Here is a 26653-nt window from a genome sequence, read left to right on the forward strand (position 1 = left end):
ACTGACCATGGCACCGACTAACAGTCCAGCAGCAGCCACAAAAAGAGCCACAGATACATGCATTGTATTGCAACAGTAGCTTTCTAGCTAATGTCTCCTTCTTATCTAAAAGCATAGAGACAGTTTTGTGTGGCACCATGTCACTCTACCAAACAGACAAACATTTGGAAAAAACTACACTACTAAGGGCAGTTTGCAGGCTATATAGCTAATTAGCTGGTCATCTGTAGCACATTATATGGCTTAAAAATGTACCTGCAAATGCTAAGATTGGTCAGTTTAGATATTAAACTGTGTTTTCCGTACTCTTTAACACCACTGTAGACAAAACTCTGTCTGTACTTTTTATGATTTTAACTGGACTTTAACATCCCTGGTTGATAAAAATTATTATCAGTAGTATATATGGTAATAGCATATGTCTTACAGCTAATTCATGATGGACAGAACTCCGAATACCTGGATTAATTTAGGTTTTTTTCTTAATGGATATGCTGTATAAAGATTTTGGCACAAACTCATTATGGCAACACTAACATTTGCCTTCAGAAACCTATATTGGTTAAAGTGCAATTCATTTATCGTCAAAGATACAGAGCCTTAAAGTGGTAGAATCTGCCAGGCCATGTTTTAGTAGGCTGACAAGGGCAGCAGTTTTCATTTTTGTGTGGCGTTTATTCTTCTTTTTATTCAGTGGTTTGTTAGTTTATTTATTTGTAGAGTTATACTTTTTAAAACATCAAGTAAAATAACGATTGCTGATTTTATTCTTTCATCTGTCTTCTTCACCTCAGCCTAGTCCACCATTGGCACTTGCTCTCAGTTCCTGGTACGGCGAGCTCAGTGTGGCTCTGTCCATATTGCATAAAGTGGCAGATAATCCATCACCGGCTGCTGATTGGCTGCTGTCAGTTCGCTCGGCCGTGTCGTCCAGCCAGCACCTGCCCTGCTCCCTCACCCTCATTGTGACCTATCTCATCATAACGGGTCAGGAAGATGTCTGCCAGCTGGCTTTGAATGCAAGCCAGGCCTTCGCTGCAGCCGACCCCTGCCAGGTAGGTAACCCACTCGGCTCAGTTCAACATGGGGGGAGACCTCAAGTTAAAGCTTTTCTCCTAAGCTTTTAGAAATTGACTGAATATTTGAATCAGGAACTTACTTAAAACTAAAATATACCTCAAGGAAAAACAAGAAATTCCAGTGCTACTTTTCTAATTTTTCAAAAATTCACCACACATAGACCTAAATATTTGAGACATCTGAATTTGTGAAATTTGGTGATTTGCATTGAGACAGATTTGATTGTTTGGATGGATAATGTGGGTAGGGAATTAAAATCGGAAAAGTGAAAAACAGACATCAGAATACAATTCAATAAAAATCAGCTTATTAATAGATACAAAGATGATATAATGTTTTGCTAACTAATACGCTAACAGTGGGTGTTGGATGTTCATGAAATCAGTGTACACCATAGGAATTTAATAAAACTCTCTGTGCAGAGCAGAGAAGTGTATAGCACCAAAGCATGCCAGAAATTCACAAATAAATGGTATTTATATAATAGTCAGCAAAAATAAATAGAGGTAGTTGCCAATAAAGGCCAGGTAAAAAACAAAAGGATAAAGTCAACATAATATCTATTTCCACAACACTAATTTCATAAATCCAACACCAGAGTCATGTCATACTCGGAGTTTTCGGTTTTTAATGGAAATACTGTTTTTATTTGACACATAAATCCACTGGGTTCCACTTTGCCGTTTTTTTTATCACTGTTAAGCTGCCATCAAGGAAAAACTGCATTTCCTGCAGATTTTTGACATTAAGTTCAGTTTTGCTATACAGTAATGATTATAATCCTTTGGCTATATAGCTGACATTTATTAAGTTGGCCAAGTTGGTTAGTTACCTACTACTTATCTGGCAAGATAGCGAGCTACCTACTAAGATAGCAAGCATAAAGTACAGACTAACTTACTGACAGAATTTCATAAGGTTTCATAAAACTAGGTATGTAACCAAAACTGTACTTCCATGTGGTTGTGGTGTGTGTGCAGACCTTTCTACCTGTGCTTTCCTCCTCCATATGTAACCAATAATCTTACTAGCGTGTGATTGGAGACAAAACAGACAATTAGAAATGGATGGAATTGTGGCACACTGTAAGACTCCATCAGGATAAGCAAGTGCGCAGGCAAACCTGAAGAAGTCACAAGGCAGATGATGTGAGAGAGGTCAAATGAGAAAAACTGATTGAGAAGAGTTACTATTGTGCAGTTATTTGGATAGCAGCAAACATGCAAATAAATTTATTGTGCACAGAATAGATTTGTTATTTTAAATTATTCTTAGCAGGATAATATTTTGTACAAAATGTAACATATGTGCCATCAGAATTGATGGCACAAATATAACACCATGTGGCTGCGGTTGCAAGCAGCAGTTAACATTTCTTATGACGATCGAAGAAACATGGCAATTTAAGAGTTGTTATTTCTCTAAGTTGACTCATAACAGCCTTTACTGCTGCAAACATCTCATCCACGCTTGTTGCTGTTAGTGGATGCAGTTAGGTAGCTATTTAGCTATGTAGAAAGATACATACATAGCCCCACCTGCCATCCTCTGTTTGGTTGTTTGTTTCTCAAACTGTGGGAAACAGCCATCAATGAGCACAACACCACACCTATTTAAATCACTGAACAAATCTGCGATGTGGACATTTATTTAGACTACACCAAATTGGCTGTTAACTTAGCTTTGGTTGTGGTTGCCAAGAGCAATAAACAACTGGGGGAAACAGCCGTCAGTGGTCACAACATGAGACGTATTAGAATCCCCACCCACATCTCAGAATTTCTCAGTGATTCAGGCCTAAAACCGAGGATATGGTTGAAAGAAATGGAAACCAATGGCAGCCTGAAAGGCAGGACACAAGCAGGCAGGTGGAATGAAATGCATTTAATAGACACAATGTTGACCAAGACTTACAGGTAAACAGGCAGGCAGGCTGATAGGTATAGGTACAAAAACAGGTGACAGGAAGATGGCTAAGGGAGAAAGGGAAAGCTCAGGTGCGCTTCCTAGGGGCTGGTGGAAGGCAGAGAGAAACAGCCCAGGGGTTGAATAGCAGTGGGGCAGGTGACCTCAGGTGGACGGCTTGAGGGCTGGAGATTGGCAGCCCAGAGACTGGATACCAGTTAAGCTGGAAGGCTTGGGTGGGCGGCCTCTGGACCAGATCGGAAGAAAAGGCTGATTGGGAAAGTAGCCAAGGCCAAGGAGCTGGGCAGCACAGATGTCTTCGAGAGCCATGAGGACCAAACTTTCTCCTGGGGGCTCCAACATGAGGAAAACCCCTGAAAATGGCGAGGCGAGTCTCAGAGAAAGGTGACGGCTGGGGTTTTCAGGGGCAGGACTGGCAAGAGCTAGCTGACTCAGGGGCAAGATGGTGGCTAGCAGGCTAAAGGCTATAGGCTGATAACTGGGACGGGAGGGAAAGTCTGGGGACATCTGGTGACTGTATGTATAATCACAGTTAATGGAAATTTCCTCAGAAATACAGGGAATTGGGTTAAAGTAGTGACAGAGGTAGAAGAAGCCACAAAAACTGGACTGAGGCAGGAATCATGACAATCAACATTTAATAGTGACAGTAGTGAAAAGGTGACCTCTTGTTGGTGGGCTGAAAGGTGAAAATCTCTGGTAGTCTGTATGGTTTGGATTTAATTTACAATATGTAGATATTTTTATATTTCTTGGATATAATTTTCCGATGACATTGACATTGAAATGCATTCTTAAAAATCCTTTCTCAAAGAACCCTCTCCTGCCTTCAGCTCCTGGATTTCCTGCAGTTGTATATAGAGAGAGGTTTAAACTGACAGACTTCATTATGGCCCTCTGGGACTGTAAATGGAGTCACTAGCTCCAGAAGATGATGTAAAAATAACACATGGCATTATGGGTTCCTCATTACTCGGGCTTGTTAGACGCCTTAGAGTATTCCCCTCACTGGTCTAATTGCTCCCAGAGTGCCGCTTGTGCCGTCGTTGTGGTAGGAGGTTATCAGCATATTTGAATTCATAGAATTTCCCTCCTCACACTATCACATCCCCTCACATTTGCCTGCTTACAGCCCACGGACACTTGAAAAACCTTGTAGATTTGCAGTGTCTCTTTGTTACAAGAGATGAGGGTAATAACAAAACTAACCACTGTGTGTAGATGCAAAGGTAGTTCAGAGGAAAATCGGTATATTCATTATTATTTATTATGATATATTGTAAAAATATTTAATTGATTTAAAGTCATGGTTTAGGATCAGCAACATATCTTTCAGGGGTTCAACTTGAAGAAAAACCTCAATTTCCTTCCTCTCTGCCCCTCCCTCTTCCTCTCAAGCCATGTAGGTGAAGCAGTTGCTATGCAACAGCCAAGGTGCAGGCCAGCAGTAAGTGCTTTATGTTAATCAAAGGCTGTTACACTGCAGAGATGTTGACTAAACGTGTCCAAGAACCCTGACTAGTTCCTTTTTTTGACCCCAGCACTAAATGGAATGATAAAGTGATAACCCTGCATTGTTCCTCTTTCCACTCTCTAACTTCTATCTAGAAGGATTTCATTGACCAGAGTGCCAATGAGTGGAAATGAGCAGGTGCTTAGCAGAACGTGACCATGGGTCAGACTATGAAGGGGCTGGGAAATGAAACGGCCCATAACCTGGAATGGCTAATCTACATGTTTTGATGATGGGGTCTGTGCATATATATATATATAGGTATGCAGCTGTAAATATGGTTCTGAATAAAATGGTGCCTAAGGCTCATAGTTTACCAAACCATTTAATCCTGCCGTTACTAACTTTGGCCACTTGGTAGAAACAAAATCATGTAAATGTAAATACAGTACTGACATATTATCACCTTATTAATTTGATGTTGATGGTATTAGCAAACAGTTCCCTATTTATACATCCAGCAAACACACAGGAACATTAGCATTCATTTAGAGCTTGTGTCTGATGAATGTCTGGTATTCTCATTTTATCTCTGGTTTAGTCTCCACCAACTCCTGTGGAAAATATCTGGCTCTTCAGCTGCTAAATATTCCACAAGTTCAGCAGCTACTGGCTAACCTTGTCTGTTTGCTGTTTGGTGCTTAGTTAGGTAGTAGACAGTGGGTTTATCAGAGGTTTTTTGCTGAAACCCTTGCCTTCTGGAAACAAGGCTGATGGGAAGTGTGAGACTGAACCAAAAGTGTAAAGTTTTGGACCAAAAAATCCAAAACAATGAACTAAAAGAGGCTAAAAAACTCTAGAGACTTGAAGGGTTGATTGGTAATTCTCTGTGGGTTCATCACTGTGAATGACATCTTACAATTTACACATATTAATTTGATCTATTGTTCAAAATTGACTTGTAAAGCTTTAAAAAAGATTCTTTGAGGAAAATAGGAAATGTTTCGTGGGGTAAATAAAGAAAAAGATAAATGATTAAACTTGTGCTAAGACCAAAAACAACAAAAATTAAGGAACTGATAAATAAAATGAACTAGTAAAGAAAAAAAGAATAGTAAAATATATAAAGTTTTTTAATTTATTTTATCAACTAGTTTAAGATTAAGTAAAAATTTTTAATTGTTTCTCTTTTTTGCCAATTAATTTGAGGTTAAGGGAAAAGGAGAAATCTTTTTATAATCCATACAACTCCAACACAAAGGCCCTTTCAGATTTTTTGGTATTGATAATTCAGATGACATCCCTGTGACTGACTGGTGACCTGTCTAGGGTGTATCCTCGCTCTTGCCCAGTGTCAGCTGGGATAGGCTCTAGTGCCTCTGTAACCCTCAAGAATAAGCGGGTATAGCTGATAGGTGGAAGAAACAGGTCTACAAATGTAGCACATGAGGTATCCTTACCCAGTTTAGTTTGGTGTTTCCTTTATCTAAACTCTCGTGTGTCTGCAGGTCCCTTCCCTCATCCCTGTTCTGTTGTTCAAACTGGGGAAGGAAAAGAATCCAGACCTGGCTCATGCTGTACTCAGCTGCCTGCCAAACCTCGGGACTCATAAGGTACTGAGCACCCCTGGCCTCCCCTTTCTTACTTTACAATGCTGATGATATGGCATGAAATACAAACCATTGCACATTCACGTCTCTGTCATCTCTGTACACCTCCATTATTCAATTCATGCATCCTCTTTGAAGATTATGATTCTTATTAGAGTGTAATTCATATTCTTCGATGTATGTGCAGTTGTCTGTGAGGATATGCACAAATCTTATTTTGAATTAACATAACCGCTAACACACGCCATGTGTTCCAGCTCTGTGTCCCCATGGTGCTGCCGACTCTCCACATGCTGGCCAGCAACCCCAAGCTGAGAGCTGTGGCAATGCGCCTCATGACTGCTCTCTGGAAGAAACAGGTCTGTAATTTAAATGGTCATCATAATTATCATATTCATGTATTTAGACCATCTTTAGTTGTTAAGCCATTTGTATGCCTTGCCTTCCTGTTCACCTCTTCCACACAACTGACTTTGCTCCTCCTGTAAGGACCGAGTTTACCCAGAGCTGCAGCGTCTGCTGGGTCAACAGGACAGTACGGTGGTGGTGGGGAGGGACGCCCAGTGGGAGCAGGTCCTGGCTAGGGCTGCCTGCCTCAGGGACATCTGCAGAGAGAGGTCTGACCAGCACACACACAGATGCATGCGAACACACGCACACACACGCACACACTGGAAGTAAAGTGGTGCTTCTTTGAGAGGGGCATGACATGAGGGTCAAGGTGACTGAATACAATGGGCACTGACAAAGAGTCTGTCTGATGTTTTTTCTTTGGTCATTTAAATTACATTCATATTTGGTAAATTACCAAATTCTGCAGGGTTTTTCTTGACAAGCGAAAGAACACTTCACTATAGACAATATTAGCTTCAATCTTTAAGGTCTTAAAAGGTCTTAGGACAGTGGTCCCCTACGTTTTAGGCTTGTGACTCCTTGAAATGAAGTAATAAATAAAGAAGTTTGCTTGTTACCACACATCACAGGTATGAAAAGGTGAAAGTATCTACAAGAAAATATGAAAATGTTTTTTTGTAAGCATTAAAATTCATTTACTCAAGGTCCACTCACTATTTTTTTCTGGGGGTTTCAGCCAGATCAAGCAGTCTTCATCAGCACATTGAGTCTACTCAGTTGTCATTAAGATGGACCTCTTAAATAGCACTTTTGAGAGTTCTTGTCCATGTTGGTTTCATCCACAGATGAAAATCATGTGACATTGTTTAAAAAACTAGTAAGTGGACCATGAGCTTGACTTGTTTTGTCAAACTATATTTATTATTCCTCTTCGTCCTTTTTAATGTTGTGACTATCTTGTTACTATTTATCTTGGGTCCCCAGGGGGGAACCCAAGATAGATAACTGCTAAATAAATATAATGTGATATATTATTTTATCAAACTTGGGTATCAGTATGTTTCCTTTAGGAAAACCTAAGCCTGTAACACGTCTAATCTGAAAACCTGTACATGTACATGTTGTGTGTGTTTTTAAACATCATTTTATTTCAATTGTCTGTACAATTCAGCTAAATTGAAAGCACCTTGTGCAGTAAATGAATAGACATGAACAGCTCATTTTAAGTATGTTTATGTTTTCCTCCTCCGTTACCCATGTGTTGTTTAATATTTTAGAAGATAGTCTTAAACTGTGTTATGTATCACAAAGTTGCCTTTGGGTGTGTGTGTGTGTGTGTCAGGCCTTACCAGCATGGAGGTGACATGTTGGCTGCTACTACACACACTCTGAGCCAGTGCACCAGACCAGACATGGCAACCCCTGCTGCTCTAGCCCTGCAAGGACTACAGGAGCTGTGCCGGGCAGAGGTCACACACTCACACACACACAAACACGCACACGCACACGCACGCACACACACAAACCATGCATTGAGTTTTTGAGTTTGTTTGGAGATAAATTAGCAGCATCTTTTGCATATATCCACAACTGAGCCATGTCATTAGACCATTTAGCTTCCACAGAACGTTTCTCCAGACTGTGTGGGTGTCTCCTGCACAGGTGTTTGTTGCACCTGTGCAGGAAAACTTGTATCTTTATCACACTATAACGCAGATTTAAGAAGCAGATTTAACTGAGCTGTCTGGATAATTTTTCTGAGTAAAACAGAAAAAAAGCTGTTTAGTTTGACTCAGCAAATGTATGCTGGTAGCTCTTGGAACAGAACCCTAGTTGAGATTTTACTGGTAAATATCATTATTGGCTGCATTCCCCTGAGTTTCATGAGTTTTATTTTAAAGGTAGTGGACGTCATCTCAACATGGAGGCGTCTCGGGCCTGAGCTCAGCTGTGATTCCCGTCCACTGATGGTCAAAGTTATAGCTGAACTTCTGGCTCTGGTTCCCCAGCTCACTGTCAAGTCAGAGGAGTATGAGGTATCTGGTCTTCTTCATTAACAGCTTCTTTTATGTGTGTTTGATGCACCATCAGAACTTTGTTTGTGTGTTTTTGTGTCTACTCTGCAGTCTGTGGGGGCATCCACAGGTGGTATTCCAGAATTAAAGACACCATGCGTATAATTGGGAAACTTCTAATTTTGGCAGCCCCCACCGATACTATCTAAAAGACACTGTGGCAGACGGTGTATCTTTTTTTTTACCATAAAAAACTTATGCTATCACATTTTGAAAGATAAAGATTATTCGCAAACTAGTTTTAAATAAATAATTGATCATGATCTTCTTAAGATGTTGTAACTCTTTTTACACTTCTTAAGTAAATACAAATCTCAACAGTAAATTTCAGGGTTTTGTGTCAGGCCTCAGAATCAAGATGGATGACTTTTTTTCCTCCTGAACTGTTACTGACAGAGTAGATTAACAGCTTATCTTTGGTGTGTCTCGCATCTATTTTTTCCCCCACATATATGTTGTTACTTATTGGTATGATATCAGACTTTCCTGACAACCACAATTTGTAGTTGGATATTTGGAAATCAGAAAGTTACTGTTGATTTAAAAATTATTTTTATCTCATTTTTCACTCAGAAACTAAAAGAGGAGGTGGTCAGCTTTCTCTGGAATTATGCTGTGAGCAAGGTCTGTGTACTGAAGATATCTGCCGTGTGTGTGTGTGTGTGTGTATGTGAGTATGAGAGGGAGAGAGAGAGCACATACCTCCTGTTCTTGGGTTGCCTTGATTTTTGCCTTGATTTACAGAGTTTAAAAATTTTAAAAAGTTTGACAGTTGTGATAATTCCAAACACTATCTGTTATTTTGACAGATTAAACAGAATTTAGGCAGAATGTAATAAAATACCAGAAGTAAACAGGAAAAGCAACAGCTTAACTGAACACCTTGTACAGCTCATTGTTTTGGTTTTACAGCCCATAAATTCCTCTCAAAAGTTAGTCAGAAGGTCAGTCTGTGTAAAAATAGCTTCCGTATCTCCTACAGTTTGCTATGTTTCAAATGTTGAGGTATGTATGTATGTACAAAACTCTGTGTGTGTGTGTGTGTGTGTGTGTGTGTGTGTGTGTGTGTGTGTGTGTGTGTGTGTGTGTGTGTGTGTGTGTGTGTGTGTGTGTGTGTGTGCTTGTGCGCGTGTGTGTGTGTGTGCGTGCTGTAACAGGATCCAGAGGTGGCCAGCTGTGGCTACAGGGCTTTGTCTGATTTTCCTGAAGCAGTCCACACAATAACTCACCTTCCTGAGGCAGTAAGAGCCCTGTTTCACTCTCCTATAAGTCTGAAATCTATACATTTACATTTTGCTTTGAACTGCTTTTCTCCACACACAGCTTATATTAGGTGCTTTTTCTGCCTAGAATTACACACTAAGTATGATGTGGCAACTTATACATATTGATAAATCTTAAATTAAATATCATCACTATTACAATGTTTTAAAAATCATACAGTGTGTTGTAGTAAAAGCCTAAAGAAGTTATACAATAAATTATCAAAATGTGAGACCTTAAAAAAAAAAATGGAATAGTTATTAGTTAATAGTTAGTCAGTAAAGAAATTATTCAGATATCAGTGTTTTGTCTTTTTCTACTCACTGTCATGTTAGTCTTAACATATATAAAGGTTCTTTGTCCTTATAAAAGTTAGTTAGCTAGTGCCATTTTATTACCTCCACCAAGGAGGTTATGTTTTTACCTGTGTCTGATTGTTGGTTAGTTTGTCAGCAGGTTACGCAAAAAGTACTTAACCGATTTGCACCAAACTTGGTGGAGGGATGGAGCATGGGTCAGGGAAGAGCCCATACACCCAGTCTGGTGTATGTTCTTTCACATTGGCCTTGGCGGAAGTCTGCGCTCTACCAAGTGCCTCAGCCTCAGCTGTACTTTGTGTTTAGTTCTCATTTGCAAATGTTAGCATGCTAACACACTAAGATGGTGAACATGGTAAACATTACACCTGCTAAACAGCAGCATGTTAGGGCTGTCCTTGCTAACTAGCGTTAGCGTATAGTCCAAAACACCACTGTACCGCCTCACAGAGCTATGTTAGTTCAAAATTAGAGAAGAAAAATGAAGATAGCTCCTTAAAACATGTGACTGCACCAAAAAGTCTAATCTTTAGCTCTTATTTCTCTAAATTCTGAGCACCATGAAAACATTCGCTAGAAGGTGCTGCTTAAAGTATCATCAGTATACAAAACCTCAGTTTGTTTTGCTTTAGAATACCTGCTTTATGCTTAGATTAGCAACAGATTTATGGTTCATTTAAATTTTCTCTGTTCTCCTCACCATGCTCTTTTGTCCATGCAGGTGGTAAAATGTGTCATATCTGTCATCGTGAGCTGTTTTGAGCTTGTGTTTACATTGTCTGGTCTTGTCATCTGTTGTATCTGTTGCTGCTATTCTGTCTGATTTGGAGGCCAGGCCAGCTGTAAACCTCCCTGAAGATGAGGAGGATGAACTGGGGGATGAGAAAGAGGAAGAGGAGAAGGATCTCTCCATCCCAGGTTCATCTTACGTGAAGCTGATGGCTGTCACCCCTGTATCTGTTCTCCCAGGTAAATTACACTCAAACTGTGATCAATGATCATGCTTAATAATGGTGCTACGGTGCTTCCTGCCAGGCCAGGTACCCCATCAAACACAACTGGCAGTGTTTGTGATGGGAAGCTTGAGGGATCAAGTCAGAGGATGGGTTGGATCTGGGGGGGATGGTATGAACCTGTTGCTACTGTTTATCATTATCATTATCATTCTTTTTTACATTACAGTTAGGGGAGGTTGAGTGACAGCACTTCAGTGTTACACCGTTTAATTCCATCTTCCAGATATTCATCTCGATACACTTTTTCTTCTCAGCATTCAAGCTCTTCTTGACATCACTGGTGAAGCAGGAGATGAGCCAGATGCCACGGGGGGTATACTTCTCTGCCCTGAGAGGGGGGAACCTGCGGTCAGATCAGGGTAAAACAGTGGCAGGAATCCCATCATTCATGCTGAAGACCTATGAGAAAAACAAGCAGCCTGGGCTGAAGCCTGGACTAGCAGGTGATTAAATCCGTCCTCTACCTGTGTGAACCTTAATATGTTACATTTATGAGTAGATTGTCTCAGCAGTGTTGATTCCCCTCTGTTGTAACATTTAAAGTTTGTTTGTGGAGATGTTAATTTTGGATGGTTTGTTCCTGTTTGTGTCTGACCTCTTGCATATTTGACAGGTAACTGATGTCAAGGTGATGTGATTATTTTGGCTTATCACACATTTATCGGTATCGGCATAACCGTCAGCCGATAAATGACAAGAAATATCAGTAGAAAGATGCCAAAGATATGTTTGAAGTCATTTCGAAACAGTGGTGCCACTGTCTAGTTTGTCAACCAGAGAGCACTGACAGGTTTATTTTTCAACTTAAAATGCACATCAGTACATGTCTCGTTCACGGTAATCATCCAAATTTAAGTGATTGATGTTAAAAATGTTTGTTTTTATGTTTTCTTTAAATTAAAAAAATAGCTTCAGGAGGGCTCTAAGTGTGATAGGGTGCTTCCAAACAATAAATCTTTTGGTTTTATCCCAAATAATGTTAAAAGTTGTTACTTTTTTTCTGCAATCAAATAACTGACTGAATAACAACAACCTCAGTTTTATATGTATATGAGTCCTCTCAAGTACAATATCAACTAAAGCAGGTGCTGCATTATTACCTAATAATGTGGCCCTGTTTTATAGGGAGCCCTGTGTCAAAATCTGTCAAAAAATACTTTTTTCACTTTATTTGGTAAAATTAAATTTTGTTAATCAAATTGTCTCAATCTAATTGACACACAGGAAATACGGGGCAGGTAGTGTTATTCCTGCAAATAGGTACTGGTTGTTTTCACTTCAGTTGATGGGAACTTGCGGGTGACAGGATACGTATACAAAGCATAAAGAGTGGGAGGTTGGGGTGGGGTTGGGGTTGATGTCCCAGATAAAAAAAATTTTGCCCTAGCCCCCCCCACCAGGCTAAACTGGTCATGCTCCTCCACAGTATAATGGACTTGAGCTTGAAGTTTTGGTTTGCGACTACAATATAACTCAACCTAATTCTGTGTGTGTGTGTGTGTGTGTGTGTGTGTGTGTGTGTGTGTGTGTGTGTGTGTGTGTGTGTGTGTGTGTGTGTGTGTGTGTGTGTGTGTGTCTGTGTGTGTGTTTTGTAGCTGGACTGCTGCTCAGCTATGAGCTGCCTGTGCAGACGGACCGCAATGGCAAACCGATTGATCGCTTCCTCATTAGCCGCAGCCGCAGCTACCAGCAGACCCTGACAGCCCTCATTCATGAGGTACATACATGTATAAACCTGTCCTTCCTCTGCCTCTTACACTTTTTTCTGGTTTTTACAGATGAAAAACAAACTCCTTTATTCTACTTCTTTTTGGTGTGCAGGTGAACATTCAGCCTTCTGAATGGCACAGAGCCCTCCTCTTACCCCAGGCCTGGAGGGGTTTCATGAGCCGAGCTTTCCACGCTGTCTTACAGGTTTGTGCTTCTGGCAGCTGACAGACTGATTTCATATTTATAGACTGATACCACATGCGGTCCTAGAAGGGAAACGTTCTCCAGACACTGTTAAATAGAGCAAGGAGAAGAGGTGTATTAAAAAGAAGACTTGATACAACCTCAAGAGGGGATGAAAATTAGTTTAATAAGAACTGGTTCCGCACCTGAAATCCAGTAAAAAAAAAAAAAAAAGTAAACGTGGGACATCATATAATGAAATAATCATTTGAACAGACCCAGAATGCAGCACATTTAAAAGACCAATAGCTTTCTTTCTGCAATTTTCTTCAACCATCAAACTATGCATGGCAGTCGGCAGGCCATACAAGGCTTATACAATGGGAATAGTGGATTTGCATAGTTGTCTTAAGGCAATGTTTTGTACTGTACACTGAAAATATTTGTCAAAATTTCAAAAATTTTCAATTTTAACTTTGATTTTGGCACTAATTATATATTTTCAAACATGAAAATTGCATTTTTGGAACTGTCATGCACATGGAAAATGGAAAAATATTTCAATTTGATTAAATTTTTTCACGACATACTGTATTATAACAGCTAGTCTTTTACCGCTGAAAATCATTGAAATTGTTAAATTCAAATTCATTCTAGAGCTAAAACATTTAATTACATCTTTTTTTACTTGTTTTTTTTTCCCCATAATTTTCGTGTACTAAGTAGACTGTAATTTAAAGGTTTGCTTGCAGTATTGACCTTAAAAAATCCATACCTAACAAAACATATGCACTATATGTATGTATTGCTTAAAGTTTGAGAGAATGAAATGGATGCCTTGTAAGGTATAGTTAACTCAGGTTTTCTGTGGGTTGGTTTGTGTTTGTGTTCAGGGTCAACGTGCGTACTTGGAGATGCAACAGAAACAAGGCAAAGAGAACCCAGAGGACCTGCAGTACAAACAGCACTGTGCCTGGCTGTGGTGAGAATAACTTACATAGACAAACTGCTATCTGTACACAAACACACGCACACAAACACAAACGCATATGCAAATACAGTTTAAGACCAGAGGATCTTCAGAACTGATGTTAAGATAGCTGATACAAGTATTCATCCAAGTCAAGTCGCTCATTCATTGAGCTATAACAAATGAATAACATGAGCATGTGCCAAACACTGATAACTAAGAGATTATGCAAGGAAGACTAGCAGATGAGAGGATGCAGCATAGTTAGGAACAGTTGAAGACACTCTGGGTTATAGAGAGACTCAAATTTAATACTTAATTAAATGTCATTTGAACCATAGGATTCAAATGAAATGTACAATGTTTCGGTTACAATGTTTCAAATTAAAAACAATGAATAAACTGCGTAAATATGATAGAAATGTTACAATTCACAAGTATACAAATATAAATTTTGAATGGAAATTGTTTATCTTGTTTTAGTTTTGCCTTTTCTCCTTTTTAATGAATTTAGGTCTACTTTACTGCAATACTAATTTATGCACTACACACCTGTAAGGAATGACATGTCATTCTGTTGTATATGTATTTTTATATTGATATGGTTGGAATGAGAATAAACTTGGACTTGATCTTGAATTTAAATCTGAAAATGAAAAATGAAAGTAAAGGTAGTGAAAATCTAAATGTAATGTTAAGATTTAGGATATCAGTATAAAATCAATCATTCAACAGACTGAATAAAAAATACGGGTCTTGGCCTAAGCCGTCATATTTGTCACAGTAATTCACACATCTTGCTAGAACAAACATCTGCTTGCTGTGTCAGCCAGATGATCGCTGCACCTGTCTGAGATGAAAGGAGAGAGTTTGTGTGTTAGTTTGTCTTTGAACACGTGCTGTTGTTCATACATCATTGCATTAGCAGAACAACCTTTCATACAGTGATGAAATTCAAACCACTGTTCCTTTCTTTTTCTTTTGTCTGTACTATTTTCCTCTTTTCTTTATTTGTCTCTCCTCCTTTTTCTTTTTATTCCTCTCAGGGCCAGAGATCAGCTGGCAGATGTCATCAAAGCCGCTACAAAGTGAGTCTCCGGCTTGTCATCACTACATTTTAGATTCACAGGAAGATCTGTAACTGACAGCGTGATGTTACAGTATAAAGTTCAATCAGAAATGCGGGCACAGGTCTTCTGAGTGTCAAAACTAACAATAGGATGCACTGTGTGTTCTTTAGGGACAGTCCTGTTATTCAGGGAAACTCCATCCTGTCTCTGAGTGGCCTGGCTGCTGTCCTTGCTAAATATGAGAGCAACCTGCCTGCTGATAGCGACGGCAGCCTCGGGGTAAGAAATTTGTATTGTATCAATTCAGATTATTTGAATTTAAAAGTAATGTAATTCAAATTTATTTAACACAATTATTGTTTTTATTAGCAGTAGTATTAGTATTATTAAAGTTAATTATTATTGGATAGTTGATCTATTAATCAATTATATATCATCAATGATTGGCCATGTCTTTTAATGATTTTAAACAGGTAACAGGTGTAGTCAGGCTAACCTACAAAACAGCAGCAAAATGTCTTGTTATTACAGAATTAAAGGAGAAGTCTGGTTATGTTTTGTATTTTTCTAATTGTCAACAAATTCCATGAAAAGACCAGAATAAACAATGAAAGCAAGTCTAGTGAAAACACATCAATGAGCCACGTTGTTGCACTTACATGACAACTATACTAGTCCCTTCATTGTCCCAGTCAGGGTCTCTTGCACAGGGGTTCATTTTCCAACCCTCCACTCATATTATGTAGTTGTGTCCCCATATTGGTCCTCAGATAAGCTCTGCCTGCAGTTATCAATACACAGTAAAATGTGCCAAAAGTTGGTTGAGCCTTCCTATGCAGCATTCATGTAAAATGATGATTCGACCTATCAGTAAGCCCTGTAGTGGGTATCAGGCTGTGTAATAATAAATCTACTGGGCCCCGTGGCAGGTGACACAATTCTTTAGCTCTGACTTTGTGTATCTTTTAACTGCCTTTAACTCCTACTGTCACTCAAGTGAAGAACCGATACTCAGCTGCATGATGCAGCCTTGTATTTTCATTGTATCTGCTTAGGTCAAACTAATGGCACTGTTGGCTGGCCCAACTGGCTCAGTTGTCCAACCACCATCACTGTCTCTCTGGTTCCACTAGTCTTACCAAAAGTCACTAGTTAGCAACGCATCTGGTATGAGAAACTCCTCAGGTATTCCATGTGCCCCTTGACCTGTCTTACCAAAGAAAAGAATGTGGTTTCAGTATGAAATTGTGTGTAAGCTCACAATGTATTCAGAAATTATTCAGACCCCTTCACTTTTTTCACATTTTATGTTGCAGCCCCATAATGACAAAGCCAAAATGGAATTTTAGACATTTTTGAAAATTTATTGAAAAGAAAAAACTACTCATGTCAACACATTGACATAAGTATTCAATTGTGGTGAATTCAATTGATTGGACATGATTTGGAAAGGCACACATCTGTCTATATAAGGGAGAAACTTCCAGTAGGACAACCATCACTGCTGCAATCAACCGATCTGGGCTATATGGCAGATTGGCCAGACAGAAACCTCTCCTCAGTGAAAGCACCTAAAGAACTCTCAGCCTCTCTGGTCTAAAACCAAGATTGAACTGTTGGCCTCAATTGTAAACATCGCGTCTGGAGGAAACCAGACATGGTGCTTACAATTGGTTGTCCTTCTTGAAGTTTCTCCTGTCTTCACACAGGATCTCTGGAGCTCAGCCAGAGTGACCATTGGGTTGTTCCTCACCTCTCTTACCGAGGTCCTTCTCCCCCCAATGCTCACTTTGGCCATGCGGCCAGCTCTAGGAAGAGTCCTGGTTGTTCCAAACTTCTTCCGTTTAAGAATTATGGAGGCCACCGTGCTCTTGGGAACCTTCAATGCAGCAGAATTTTTTTTGTAGCCTTCCCCAGATCTTTGCCTCGACACAAACCTGTCTCTGAGCTCTGCATGCATTTCTTTTGACCTCATGTACTGTACAAATAGTGTTTACTGACTTGCCATTGTAGGCTGGACCAGAGTTTGTGCCCACAGCCAGCTGGTTGGCCATGGTGCTCGAGACCCTTCTCAGCATCGTCAGCAGCAGCTACAAGGCCAGAGGACAAGTTTTCCCATGGTTCCTACATGTAAGTCTCAGCTGAGTTTTTTTGTTGATGTTTTTGTGTCTTTGACTGAACTAATAGAAACTATAGATATAAAAATTCAGGGTTTGATGTAAAGGTTACAATAGGTATTCACTTGGTTCATTCAAACATATTTTAGTTAGTTTTTAAGCAGCAGCACAGCCTCTAAATGGTGCTAGTTGGGCTGACGAATCTTAGAGGCTGACGAGGCTTTGAGGTTCAACATAAAAACCCATGAAATCTCTTTTTTCTTGTGTATATAGTAGCACCTAAAAGTAAAGTGAGGATGCTTTCAAAAATGTCATGAATAGTTTTTATCCATCAATTCACTTCATACAAAGTGCAGAGAACAGGTAAAGCCTAAATCAAATCACTATTTGCTGTGACCCCCCTTTGCCTTTAAATCAGCACCAGTTCTCCTCGATACACCTGCATACAGTTTTTCAGGTACTTGGCAGGTAGGTTGTTCCAGCATCTAGGAGAACCTGCTGCAGTTCTTCTGGCCCTCTCAGTGTCTTCTGTCTCTTCAGACTGACTCCATGATGTTGAGATCAGGGCTCTGCGGGGGCCAGACCATCTGCTGCAGGACTCAGTGTTCCTCTTGTCTCTCAAAATAGTTCTTTATGACTCTAGCTCGCTGTCCTTCTGCAGAATGAATTTGAGACTGATCAGACACCTCCTGATGGGATTTTCGTGATGGATGAGAATCTAAACATCAAATGCCTAAAGCTTTTCCTTCATACTGTACATCAAATAAGATTAATGTAACAACAAAGGGCTAGTCACAGTTTATGAAATGTTTTTTATGTTTATTTTGGTAAAAAACCAAAATCAGTTAGTCTTTTTTATTCCCTCTTTGTGCTCCCTTTGTGTTTCCATGGACACTGAGTACTTGCTGCTTGCTAAAGGGTTTATACAAGTAGTAGTACTCCCCAACATCCATCAACAGAGTTTGATGTGGATAATCAGGGGGGTTCTGGTTTAAGAAATGATTACTGCACAGCCAGTATGGAGAGGAGAAATAATTCCAACAACCAACCACCACTTTTTAAATACAGTATGTGCACGCGACATGAGTACTGTTTTCAGACAGACTTGAAAAAATGTGAAGCTGTCCTTTAAGTTGCAGCCGCATATATTTTGCCCATTTGAGGAACCAGCTGACTGCATTAATACTAAAGTGGCTACTGAGAAAATGACGTGTAATGAGCCTTAAGCTCTTGCATGTATACTTATTTCTCTGTCGTTTTCTATAAATATACTTTACAGCACTGAGAATGTCATTACAATCGCTGAATAGAACAGAGCAATACTGCCTCCTCACTGACTGAATATTTACAGTAGATGAATGAAATCAGCTGCTGTACTGTTTGGCTGGAGTGAAGGTCTGCAGACTCTTCCAGAGTATAGAACCAATTACGAACACTTGACACCCTCCTCCTCCTCAGCGTTCCTACTCAGGTGAGAACACAGCAAGTGCCATAGCTCGCTCCTGTGCCAGCCTGGCATTGTCCTTGCTGGTTCCGGTGCTGGTGGTGTGGCAGAGGGACGCCCTAGTCCAGGTCCTGTCAGCTCTGCAGGCCGGCCTGCCAGGCTCACCCACCGCTGATGATTCCCAGGCTGTCCAGTTCCACTCCGGCCTCGCGCTGGGCATGGTGCTGTCCAGTCTGCAACACCAACGCCTCAGGTAGGGAGTGTATGTTGAGAGTACTGATTCAAACGAATACTGTAAACCATTATTGACCATTGTGCTTGATTAAGGTTTCACCTGCCTGTTTCTTTTGTGTATTCAGTGACCTCTCTGCTCAGAAGGACACTGATCTCCTCCTCAGCTCCCTGGACGCTCTGGAAAGTTGCTCCTTCAACCCCAACCTGGAATACAAGTCAGTGCACTGTCTTCAGAAATGATGTATCAGTATTTGTGTGACCCCAGCAGAGGTGTAACAGTATGATATTGTTAAATACTAGGCTATCAATTCATTATGAGTGATGAATCACAAAATTCTTTCATACACTATTGTAACACACCAAGCTTACTTTTGCTGTCTTGAAATTGTTTTGAATGTAGATTTAGAAGTACTCCTAACCATACCTGTTATGAATAGAAGTTCACAGATAAGAGATGGGCTAATTTAATAAAAAAGAGCCTACAGAGTTTTCCTGACTAATATTGGTACGCCATTAGCATGGCTAAAAATAATGCTATAATTTTAGGAAAACCCCTCACCTGATGCAGATTTGTGAAGGCCAAAACCAGTGTTTTTGTCTGAAAGATTTGATAGGTAATATTTTAAAATTTTATGACCCCTTCTTCTTCTTTCCTCTCCTCAGTACTGGCTGTATGTTAGGTCTGGGTCTGGTGCTGGCAGCTCTCTGCAGTAGTGGACAGAAGGACCAACACATCCATGTCACCCAAACACTAGACAAACTACTGTCCAACCTGCAGGACAGCAGTGGGCAGGGACGCATGCTGCAGGAGGTACAACAGTTGCACAAGTTGTATTATGCTTTAATAGACCAAGATATAACGCAGCCACAAAACATTTTGTACTTTGAGTAACAGTAAAGAAAAAGTGAATAGCTAGCTAAAGTGCATAAACAGGCCAAAGTTTCATTGGTACAACAAAAAAGCTGAATAAAAAACTGGAAATGATTTTCAGTAGTGGAATAGCATTGAATATGACCACCTGTGCAGGTCTTGGCGTACTCTGTGGCGTCTGTGGGTGTTTCAGCCTTCAGTGCAGGCCTTATAGATGCTGCCAAGGCTGAGGAGGTCATGAACACTCTGCGCACCCTGACTGAGGAGAGCCAGCAGGTTAGGAGGCGTGTGTGTGTGTGTGGTGTCCGGTGGGAAAAGGAAAAAATATTTGTATTTGTGGACAGATGTCCAGTTGTATGCAAAAGTTTGGGCACCCTCCTAAGTCAGTACTTAGTAACCCAGGTAACACTGTCTAATGTTGATTTAGGATTTTCAGTCTCTTGCTGCAGATCACCTCAGGTTCTTAAATATTTTTTGTCCTGCACACACAGTATGTTTAAGATCTACCCCCCAGATTTTCAGTGATGTTTAATTCAGGGGACTGTGATGGCTGTTCCAAAAGCTTCAGCTTTTGTTTGTTGAAGTAGTACATGGTGGATTTTGAGGTCTGCTTTGGATCATTGTCCTGCTGTAGAAGCCAGTCTCTTTTCACTTTCACTTTTTTGACTGACTGCAGGACATTTGAATCCAGAATTAGTTGATATTTAGTGGAATCCATTCTTTCCTCTATACGTATAGTGTTTCCTGTGCCACTGGCTGTCACACAGAATATTTCTATTCCCATGCTGAACGGTACTAAGCACTGACTTAGTGATATGCTCAAAGTTTTGCACATTATTTTCTGTTTTTCAAGTTCAGGAAATAAAAAGTAAAATGGCATTTACATTTGAAGCAAGGCTCATTTTTTAGTTTTTTTTGATGCAGGGGTTTTATTTACTACTTTTCACTTTAAAAGATAATAAAAAAATATGTCATTTGCCCAGGGGTGCCCAAATTTTTGCCAACCAACTGTACCTGTCTAGTTTTTAACATTAATATGAGGTTTTGAATGCAGATGCATGTACATTATTTAATGAAATCTCCTCTGAGGAGCATACCAGTGAAATAGTTGGAGTGGGGTTAGTAGCTGCTTAATGCAGTTTGATGCTGATCTTGTATAACAGCCTGTTGTGGCTTGGAATTTTATTTACATAGCACATTTAGCACCACCAGAACCAGATCAATGGAAACAGGTTTAGTTTTCACTTCTTGTGTAACTTATTTCTCCAGACCCCAGGGTTCTCCCTAGCTCTAGGGTTTGTAGTCCATGGCCTGTCACTGTCAGGTCACGGTAAAGCAGAGGACATCCACCCTCGACTGCTGGCTGCTTGGATCAAGATCTTACTGGCTGAGGTACTACAGCTTCATTCTCTTTCCTGATTAAAGCTGCATTAGATATTTATGTAAAGTCAACCCATCTTCTCAGTCTAAATCAAAATGCGGTTTGCAGGCATGAAGAATGTACCATCACTGTTAATTTATACACCTTAGATTCAGACTTTTTTGTCCAAACCAAATTATTTGTACCTACTGACAATAGAATTCGATTTCAGCAGATGACTCGTCTTTGTGTTTCAGGGTTGTCCCACTATGCAGCGACTGGCTGCTGTCAACGGCCTGGTGGCCTTAGTAGGATCTGAGAGTTACCTCATTCAGGTAAGAAATCTAACCATCTCAGGTTTTTGTCATGAAGATCAAGGCAACATGTTTTAGACATACTGAGCAGAGTGCTTCAGAAGTAGTTAGAGAAGTTGTCAATGGTTTTGGCACTGTTCTGCTCTTGATAAACTTCATTGTATCAGAAATTGCTACCTCCAGGCTTCTTTTACAGGAGACATTTTGACATGTGACTAGGCGAAGCACATGTGTGAAAAATGACATAAATGATGGCTGCATTCTGTTTAGCTGCTTTAGTTTCAGGGTTCCCTGTATGGCTCACTGCTACAATGGGACACTTGAGTACAGCAGAGCCTTCATTAATGTTATTAGTAGCTCCTGTGCTTTTCCTACGATGACAAGTCAAAATGTCTTCTGTGAAAAAGGTCTATTTTATCAAGTCTGTCCTCCATAAAGGAACAAAGCAGACTTTTTTAAATCTGGTAATCATTGCTATGTGGGAAATAAAATGATTTAAAATGTTTATTTTTGGAGTGAAGTGTTTCACGGTTTGAGGCCATGAGTGTTTTAGTCACTCTGTTTAACCTTAACTTTTGTCTTGTATTGCAGCTAAAAAGTGAGTTGGAGCTTTCCTCCCAGCAGCAGAGCAGACTGAATGAGGTTATTCGAGCCATCACACAGGTATATGACAAGTTGTGTTACTATTACTGTTCTTTTTTTTTTGTATTGGTAAAAATTCTGAAATCATCTCAGTATTATTTTTATTAAATAGTAGTCTGTCTCTGTCGAGTAAAGTCAAACTCTTCTTGTCTGCTTTTGCCAAAACATGGGCTTATGCATCCTGGCTGTACCAGTTTTGATGTGTTGAAAATTAAGTTTATTACTGTCATAGCACCACCATCAGGCCACAATTCCCAGTATCCTATGCAGGTTTCCATGAAATTAGCACATTCAAGCTCCCTAGAGGATTAATCTTTTCTGTTTTGGACGCTTCATGGCCTGTCCTCTAGTGCCACCCTCAGAACAACTCTGTGTAACTTTTTAATACGAGATTGACCTGAAATTTGGTGCCCAGTCAACTCTAATGATTCGGATGATTCTGCTGACTTTCTTCTTGTGAAACCCTTATACAACATCCCCTACTTTCACTTCATATATTGCATAATGTAACAGGCGAATCAACATGACAGTTACAAAGAATTTTTAGATTATTTATTTTTATTTGGTTTGTTAGTTGTAATTACACGGAGCTGTCCTTTGCTCTCTATATACATCGGCCTGTTTTGCCTCTCTTTTACAGATCATAACATTCTCAGGAGCCATTGGTTTGCAGTCCAACAGTGCCTGTTTGGTGGGTCATTTGCATTTGGCCCACATGTCCACCAGTCACAGTCATACAGCAGGTAGGTGCTACATGGATGAACTAATGACATTTTACTTAATCATTATGAACCGAATCTCAGCCACTATAAACATTTTTTTTCCATTCAAGTATTTTTAATCATCTTATGATATATCGTAAATACTGTATAGGATACATTAGTCCAGTCCAGAAGCACAGAACTCAGAACTAACTGTACATGTGATTACCTTAGTGAATAATTGTAGATGTGTTATGCAAGGTCAACGCAATATTTCAGTTCCTTGTTCTTCTTATATTATGTCCCCCCCATAATGGATGTAAATAGAGAAAAAGGTAAACAAATAAAAATTTGTTCACAAGAAAAAGAACCCAGAACTAACAAAATCTAACTTGTAGTTTTCTGTGCCTTATTTTCAGGCTTTTTTGGTTGAAAATGCACTTGATGTTTACAATGGACTGGAACGTAGTTACTGTCTGCCTTCAAAATGGGTGGCTGCTGATTGGTGTGATATGGGTTTTTTGTTTTGTTTTTTTTTATCCTTTTTTTTTTTCTGTGTCCTCCTGTCATCCTCTCAGTTCCTCAGGATTTCAGTTACCTCTCAGATAAAAGCGTCATCAGATCAATCATTGACTTCATCTCAGAGGCTGGAAAGAAAGGTTTGTAGACTGCTTTAGTTAAATCTTTCATTGTAAAAACTCAAAGGGAAAGCACAGTTTACAACTTTATCTTCTCCACAGCACAGCACAAACACATAAAAAATCATTTAGGCAAACCTGAGCTGCATCGGCATACATTGATACCATTAACAGTATTTTCATAATTCAAAACAATTCACATTTTTTAACTTTTGGGAATGTCCTATCTTCCTGTGGTCCTAGGTCCAGAGTTCTGTCATCCAGCTGTGGTTAACACTGCTCTGACCCCCCTGGCATCAGTTGGAGCCAGTTTCCAGTACCCCCCCATTAACTGGAGTGCTGTCCTATCTCCTCTGATGAGGCTCAGTTTCGGTAAGAGTTGTCACCGAGTCATATATTTTTGCTGAAAGACAAGCAGCGTCAAAGCATCATGATCAAGTGTTTTGTCTTTGACAGGAGAGGATGTACAGCATCAGTGTGTGGTACTGGCAGCGTGTCAAGCTCAGTCTTCTCAGAGTGCATCTCTGTTTCTGGGCTCCTGGCTGTCACCTCCCCTTGTGCACAGTCTCAGTGTAAGTTCTTCGTGAGTAGGGCTGTAGAAAGTATCGACCAAAATGAGTCCTTTGCTTTGACTATTAACAAATCATATATTGACATAAAATCTAAGTATGCATGAGAGTTTCCACTGAAATATCAAATTGAGGCATCTGTCTTTAGAGAATCGCATGATTTATGAAGAAGGCCCCACTCTCTGTAGCATCACATGGTTGGTTAATTTTGAGTTGTACTTTTACTTCCCAGCTGAATCCCATTCAGGATTGTTCCCCTTTATTTCAGTCTTCCTGTTCTCCTGCAGCCTTACTCATTATATACTCATTCTTAAATATAATTATTTGCTACATGTTGTTTGACAAAACAATCTTAACTCAAGGTCCGCTTACTAGCTTTTTTTCAGAGCTTTCAGCCACATCTCACAATCTTAATTACGGGCTGTAGTTTTCTTTGTTGTCATAATTTATATACGTTGAATGATAAATTTGAAAATGACGTAATTACAACCCTTCATGAGTGTATTAAAAACTCATACAGTGTCATTTAGGTTATTGGTTACAACACCACCACAGCTTTCTACTTTCTACCGTGTTATGTATTAGTACTTGCATCATGGCACATGGTCATATTGTATGATATGGCTGGTGTAAACAATTACTACCAGTAGGTGTCACTAGTGAGCACACCCTGTTAAATGAGGCTATACCACCATCAGTGATTGAAATTTGTCGGTGCTATTCTGATACAAGTTTCTATACAGATACCAAATGATACTTTTTTCTGTTCTTTACTTTGAGAAATAAAAACACATTTTTCTACATGGCCCCACAAATCTTTCATTTGTCTAAATACAGGCAGCCCTACAAGAAAAAAAATACCAGCTTTCAGTTTGGGATGCTTAGTCTACAAACAGACTTTGATTGGTGATAAAAAATACTGCATTTTGATACCCCACCCTGCCTATAAGAGAGCGATGCCTTTGGAGAGCTTAACAGCCCATTTTTCTCCTCCAGTATCAGACTCGGGCTCACCTGTATGAAACCCTGGGCTTGTGGATGAAGCATGTTGCTGAGGACAAGCTCCAGGTCCACGTTGAGAGTCTGGGCCTGCAGCAGTTCCAGGAAGACCTACGACCCCAGCGTCTGTCCCTGTGCTGCGCTCTTCTGCAGGGCCTCGCTCAGGCTATGGCCCTGCCAAATCCCCCCAGTAATTGCTGGACCATCCTCTGTTCCACAACCGAGAAGATCTTCACCCTCCTGCCCAACCAAATGCAGGTACAAAATGATTGTTTCCACTTTCAGAAACTACTGCACCTTTTACCTGACACATTTTTCTCTTCGACTGACTGCTGTCAAACTTTAAATAGCAAAGTGACACAACTATTGACAGTCCACACACATCAACTTCAGTTTCAACTGCCACTCTTCAACTGAAACTTTAACTGCTTTCAGTGCTTAGATGTCAACTGACAGTTTCACTGCTTTCACTTATCTTTTAACTTGCTTTCAGTAATTCCATCCCACCTGATTCTTACAGCTTGATTGATCACATTTGGATGATTTCAATTTCAAATCTTTTCAGCACTTTCACCTAAACTGATGCTTCAACTTCATTTAGCTTGTAGGGTCTTTATACATCAGGAATGACTCAAATAAACAACACAAAAGAGCAAATTTCTCCAAGGCAAATGTAATACACCACATATAGTACATTCACATTTAATGCGGTAATTCAAGAGATTAGTAAAGTTCTTTTCTGAAAAAATGGAGTTAACATCAAGTGATGTCTTTGTGCAGATTCTGCTAAATACAAGGAAAAAACATTGTCTTTACAATTTTTATCCCTTGTGTCATATAATACAGCATTGTGTGTGTGTGTGTGTGTGTGTGTGTGTGTGTGTGTGTGTGTGTGTGTGTGTGTGTGTGTGTGTGTGTGTGTGTGTGTGTGTGTGTGTGTGTGTGTGTGTGTGTGTGTGTTGGTGGGGGGAAACGACAGTCAGACGAATCGCCATGTTGAATGTTTTTGTATGATGTCCCAGCAAGCTGCGTCATGTAAAGACGTTTGCACACTTGCACATTCAAGGTTTACACTTACAAGGTTTAAACTGCAGCTATGTTCAGTGTTTTCTATATATACAAAATTCAAGTTCAGCTGGCTACAGGGCTTAAACTTGAAACAAAACTTTTGGCTACATTCAGTTTTTGCCCTTCAGCAGCCACTTCAGACCCTCTTAGTGTTCTGACTCCACCGGATGTGTGCTTCAACTGAAGCTGCTACTCCCATTCACCTTGTACACAATTAACATTGTAAGACATTTTAACTTGTTTACTGTGTTTGCATGTGTAATTTTCAGCATAAACAAGCGCACTTGAATTTAGCCTTTTCTAGTTCATCGCTGTTTTAAAAGAATACTACTGTATCAACTGTAATTGTACCAGGCCATTCATCTAACAATCCTCCCTTATTTACAGTAAGAGTCTTCCTGTAATGATACATTTATTTGTTTTAGGATAATGAAGTGGATTTGTATATGGGAGTCGCCAAATGTCTGTCTGAGATGTCTGATACAGAAATTGATCGAATCGCTCGAGTCACAGAGGTACAGTATGATGGTTTCTCCCTGCTTCCAGTCTCTATGCTAAGCTAGGCTATCTACATCCTGATTACAGCTCAGTAATTAACATACAAACCTGAGATCAGTATCAATTCTCTCATCTCATTCTCAGAAAGAAAGAAAACAATTGTTTTCCAAA

At 39.8% G+C, this 26653-nt stretch overlaps 1 protein-coding gene across 1 annotated transcript in view; it reads left to right on the top strand.

The window, feature by feature from the left end:
* The window catches only part of focad (focadhesin), a 51214-nt gene that overhangs the window by 20242 nt on the left and 4319 nt on the right, over positions 1-26653 (top strand). Inside the window, exons 11-39 of the mRNA XM_040140670.1 lie at positions 795-1055; positions 5968-6072; positions 6327-6428; positions 6559-6686; positions 7766-7892; positions 8325-8459; positions 9072-9122; positions 9656-9739; positions 10909-11047; positions 11349-11537; positions 12690-12811; positions 12916-13008; positions 13881-13969; positions 15004-15045; positions 15198-15306; positions 17041-17157; positions 18603-18841; positions 18948-19037; positions 19486-19633; positions 19850-19969; positions 20963-21085; positions 21311-21388; positions 21959-22030; positions 22650-22752; positions 23289-23369; positions 23592-23720; positions 23805-23920; positions 24914-25174; positions 26410-26499. Of these exons, the coding sequence (XP_039996604.1) occupies positions 795-1055; positions 5968-6072; positions 6327-6428; positions 6559-6686; positions 7766-7892; positions 8325-8459; positions 9072-9122; positions 9656-9739; positions 10909-11047; positions 11349-11537; positions 12690-12811; positions 12916-13008; positions 13881-13969; positions 15004-15045; positions 15198-15306; positions 17041-17157; positions 18603-18841; positions 18948-19037; positions 19486-19633; positions 19850-19969; positions 20963-21085; positions 21311-21388; positions 21959-22030; positions 22650-22752; positions 23289-23369; positions 23592-23720; positions 23805-23920; positions 24914-25174; positions 26410-26499 (3543 nt within the window). The remainder of the gene's footprint in view (positions 1-794; positions 1056-5967; positions 6073-6326; positions 6429-6558; positions 6687-7765; positions 7893-8324; positions 8460-9071; positions 9123-9655; positions 9740-10908; positions 11048-11348; positions 11538-12689; positions 12812-12915; positions 13009-13880; positions 13970-15003; positions 15046-15197; positions 15307-17040; positions 17158-18602; positions 18842-18947; positions 19038-19485; positions 19634-19849; positions 19970-20962; positions 21086-21310; positions 21389-21958; positions 22031-22649; positions 22753-23288; positions 23370-23591; positions 23721-23804; positions 23921-24913; positions 25175-26409; positions 26500-26653) is intronic.

The sequence above is a fragment of the Xiphias gladius genome, chromosome 12 (assembly GCF_016859285.1).
Source record: "Xiphias gladius isolate SHS-SW01 ecotype Sanya breed wild chromosome 12, ASM1685928v1, whole genome shotgun sequence".
Taxonomy (NCBI): Eukaryota; Metazoa; Chordata; class Actinopteri; order Istiophoriformes; family Xiphiidae; genus Xiphias; species Xiphias gladius.